Genomic DNA, 2428 nt, shown 5'->3' on the forward strand with positions numbered 1-2428 from the left:
CGCCCACCATCGCAGGGCACGTGAACCACCCCGTGTTCAGCCCGGACATGATGAGCATCGTCTTCACCGCCGACCTCGCCGCCGTCTCCGTCGACCCCATCTCTATGCCGCACTTCATGCACTCGGTCAGGCCCTACGGCGACATCTTCTCCGTGGAGCTCCTCGACAGGGAGGACATGGCCAAGAACAAGGACATCCACAAGTACCACCGGATCACGCACAGCCGCGACGAGTACTCCACGCCTACCTGGTCGCCACACACCGACGGCGAGCAAGACCCCAACGCCAGGTGGAAGATGCTGGAGGGAGTCCCGTACATCACGCCACGGTGCCCGTACGCGCGCGGCCAACATGGCGAGAAGGAGGGTTGGCACATGACCGGCCACCTCATCATAGACAAGAGGTCCTGCTGATTCATTCTGAATCACCAGCCCCGCCCCGGTCCATCACTCTCCGGCCGTTTCGTTTCCATCTCCGTACAAATCAGAATCACGCGCGCTTCTTCTTCTGGCCATACTTTCATTTGTACTACTCCACGTCACGTCCATCTCTCTTCTCTTGTCCTAGCTTCATGCATGCACACATGCATCCAGCTACCACTTTTTTTCCCCATGCACGACGTACGACACGCATGCAATTAATAAATGACTGTGTATAAGCCTCGTCTAGATGTGACATTGTTATGTTACACCAAAGTTTGTTTTGCTTTTGTTGTCATCTATGTTTGTTTTCCGTGTGCTTTCTTAACTGTTTTTTCTTTTCATCCAGCATGCTAGCTCCCGCACGCATGCATCTACTTTCTTTTTATCCTACTGTAGCTGTGTTGTTGTCTCGACCCAGCTGGGTTGACGATCGTGTGGGCTGGGTTGTTGTTTTCCTTTTGTTGCCGGGCTGGAAAAAGACAGTTCTGAGGCCACCAAGAGGCTGCCAATAGTATTTGTCGCTCTTGTCCAGCCAACACCTGCACTGTAAGTGTTACTACTAACACAAAGCATATTTTCCCTTATGTTTTTCTGGTAGCACAGTACGTCTACACTTGCAGGTGGGGAGTTCCTAAAAAAATTATATTCATCAATCATGGCAGTACAGATGACGCAAGAGGTAATAAAAATTACAACCAGGTCTATGGACCACCTAGCGACGGCTACAAGTACTGAAGCAAGCTGAAGGCGCGCCGCCGTCATCACCTCTTCATCACTGGAGCCGGGCAAACCTTGTTGTAGTAGACAGTCAGAAAGTCATCGTGCTAAGGCCCCAAAGGACCAGCGCACCAGGGCTAATCAAGGTAATGCAAAACCAAAAAAACACATACTGCTGTGGACGTGAAAAATGGACATGCAAAAAAACTGGCAAGAGGACTCACGAGTTATCACGGGTGAAAATGCAGGGCCTTCATGCAGCACGTGGCATCAGCCAGCACCCATGTACCTGCCATCGACGTCATACATAGGTCAGTCCATAAAAAAAGTGAAGTTGCGGATGTTCAATTAGCAGAAGGGACATAGTTGGCAGCTCCAAATTGCCATGACTGGACTTCTACAATTGCCATGAATTTAAAACTACATTTGCCATCCCTGGACAACTGTTGTTGCCATCAGTGGACACTTGCAGTTGCCATGGAGAAACAACTGCAGTTGCCATGCCAGAGCAACTACAGTTGCCATGTCATCGCAACTGCAGTTGCCATGGAGGAACAACTGCGGTTGCCATGCCAGTAAAACTGCAGTTGCCACATCAGGGGCGACTGCAGTTGCCGTGCTAGCACAAACTGCAAATTGCCATGAATTGACCAACCACTACTATGCTTACAGCGTATTACGCTGGTGGTGACACGGCAAACGTCCCGTGGCAAGCTTCACAAATTGCAGGTGGAGCATGACATTTTGGTGTCACAGACCACACAAGATGGCCAAATGCAGCACAACAAGGTAAGGAAAAAAATTGAACCACAAAAAACATCACTACATTTGTTGTTTGTAGTTTTTTGTAGGCAAAACAATAGTTGCCATGTTTGTTGAACAGTACCTGCCATGACTGGACAGCTACAGCTGCCACACATGTCCACACGCAGTCTCACGGCTTGCTGTTTGAAAATATGTCGTGCCAAATCAATCGAAGATGGTGTGATCCGTTGTGATACACATCTTATTCAACCAAAAAATCTTACTCTCGTGCTTGTTTTTTCTATTACAGAACCTACAACTACAGTGAAAAGCGGTGTGGGGACATCTACTGCGGGAGCTCTGAGCGCACGGAAGACGCATTCCACCAGCCAGCAGACTGTCATGCCGCAAACAATTTCGAGTCAGAGTCGGGAATGGCAATCATTCCAGCAATGCCGACGAGCACCCCTTTGAACACAAGCACTAGCAACACTCGAGTAGATGGAACTGCCGCCGATACTGAAGCGAATGATGAAACTGACAAC

The 2428-nt window shown here is 49.5% G+C and overlaps 1 protein-coding gene across 1 annotated transcript in view; it reads left to right on the plus strand.

The window, feature by feature from the left end:
- The window catches only part of LOC119313019, a 3719-nt gene extending 3002 nt beyond the window's left edge, over positions 1 to 717 (plus strand). The window contains exon 4 of the mRNA XM_037588828.1: positions 1 to 717. This exon is cut by the window's left edge and continues 11 nt beyond it. Within this exon, the coding sequence (XP_037444725.1) occupies positions 1 to 413 (413 nt within the window). The 3' untranslated portion in view covers positions 414 to 717.
- Positions 718 to 2428: the final 1711 nt, after the last annotated feature.

The sequence above is a fragment of the Triticum dicoccoides genome, chromosome 5B (assembly GCF_002162155.2).
Source record: "Triticum dicoccoides isolate Atlit2015 ecotype Zavitan chromosome 5B, WEW_v2.0, whole genome shotgun sequence".
In the NCBI taxonomy this organism is placed as follows: Eukaryota; Viridiplantae; Streptophyta; class Magnoliopsida; order Poales; family Poaceae; genus Triticum; species Triticum dicoccoides.